Source organism: Aureococcus anophagefferens (assembly GCF_000186865.1).
Source record: "Aureococcus anophagefferens unplaced genomic scaffold AURANscaffold_128, whole genome shotgun sequence".
Classification (NCBI taxonomy): Eukaryota; class Pelagophyceae; order Pelagomonadales; family Pelagomonadaceae; genus Aureococcus; species Aureococcus anophagefferens.
The window spans coordinates 1-1,577 of NW_008705676.1; the positions used below are offsets into that span (position 1 = coordinate 1).

The window sequence follows — 1,577 nt, forward strand, 5'->3', positions numbered from 1 at the left end:
CTCCTCCGGCTCGTCGGCTACGTCGCGGGCGACTGGCCCGGCACCGTCGCGGGCGCCTACGACGCGCTGCTCGCGGCCCTGCCCGACGACGCCGCGGCGAAGCTGCTCCTCTGTTCCATCTGGGTCTCGGGCGGCGCCCTGTTCCCCGCGGAGCTCGTCGACGTCGTCGGCGAGAAGCCCGCGAAGGCGCTCGCGGCCGCGCTCCGCGGCGCCGCGCTCCGCGAGGCGGCGCCCGTCGTGCGCTTCGTCCACCAGCAGGCGCGCGACGCCGTCGAGCGGCGCTGGCTCGGGAAGAAGGGCGCGAAGCGCGACGCGCACGCCGTGCTCTTCCGCTACTTCGCCGCGCGCTACGACGGCGGCGACGCGGGCGCGCAGGTCCTCTCGCGGCTGCCGGCGCACGCCGTCGGCGCCGGCGACGCCGCCGCCGCGAAGAGGTACCTCTGCGCCGTGGCCTACGGCGAGCGCAAGTGCGCGGCGGGCCTCGCCGGCGACCTCGCGCGCGACTACGAGGCCGCGGCGCGCGCGTTTCCAAAGGAGCGCGCGTTCCGCGACTTCGCGGAGACGGCGCGGGCCAACGCGCACGTCCTGGGCCCGGACCGCTGGGTCGCGGGCCTCTGGGCGCAGCAGGCGCGGAACGCGCGACGCACGTCCGAGGTGCGCGCCGCCGCGCCCGACGCCGGCGGCCTCTTCCTCTGGCGGAACGGCGACGAGAAGCCGCCGCCCTGCGTCGCGACGTTCGCGAACCCCGCGTGCGACTTCTGGGCCGCGTCCGCGTCCCGGAGCGGGACGCGCGTCGCCTGCGGCGGCTCGGACCGCAAGGTCCACGTCCTCGACGGCGACGGCAACGAGCGCGCGCTGCTCGCGGGCCACGGCGACGACGTCTCGCTCGTCGCGTTCTCGCCGTCGCGCGAGCACCACCTCCTGAGCGTCGCGCGCCGGGGCGACGGCGGCTCCGACGCGTTCCTCTTCGACGTGGACACGGCCGAGAAGCTCGCGGCCTACGACGTGCCCGAGGGCTTCGTGTGCGACGCGCGCTGGGCGCCCGACGGCGAAAGGTTCGCGCTCGCGCTCGGCGCCGCGTCCGTCGTCTTCGCGGGCGACGGGTCGTCGAACGCGCGCCTGGCGACCGTCGACGGCGGCGCGGCCGCCGTCTGCTTCTCCGCGGACGGCGCGTCGCTGCTGGCCGCGCGGGGGACGGCGCTCGCGGCGTGTCCGATCGGCGCGTCGGCGGCGCCGTCGGCCTTCGCCGCGGCCCACGACGAGAAGATCAACGCCGTCGACGCCGTCGAGGCCTGCGTCGCGACGGCCGGCGACGACGGCAGGGTCGCGCTCTACGACGCGACGACGGGGACCGTCGCCCGCGTCGTCGCGGCGCACGGCGACGTCGCCAAGGTCGTGCGGCTCTTTCGCTTCCAGGACGAGCTCTGGGCGCTGTCGGGCTCCGAGGACCGGACCGCGCGGTTGATCTGCGCGAAGACGGGCGCGTCGCACGCGCTCCGGGGCCACAGCGCGGCCGTGTCCGCCGTCGCGCCCTTCGGCGGCTTTTGCGCGACGGCGGGCGACGACGGCACGTGCCG

General features: G+C 77.4%; 1 protein-coding gene across 1 annotated transcript in view; it reads left to right on the forward strand.

Moving 5' to 3' along the window:
• Positions 1–1,577, forward strand: part of AURANDRAFT_68407 (hypothetical protein) — a gene marked incomplete at both ends in the record, with an annotated part of 6,524 nt that continues 4,947 nt past the window's right edge. The window contains one exon of the mRNA XM_009044088.1: positions 1–1,571. Within this exon, the coding sequence (XP_009042336.1) occupies positions 1–1,571 (1,571 nt within the window). The remainder of the gene's footprint in view (positions 1,572–1,577) is intronic.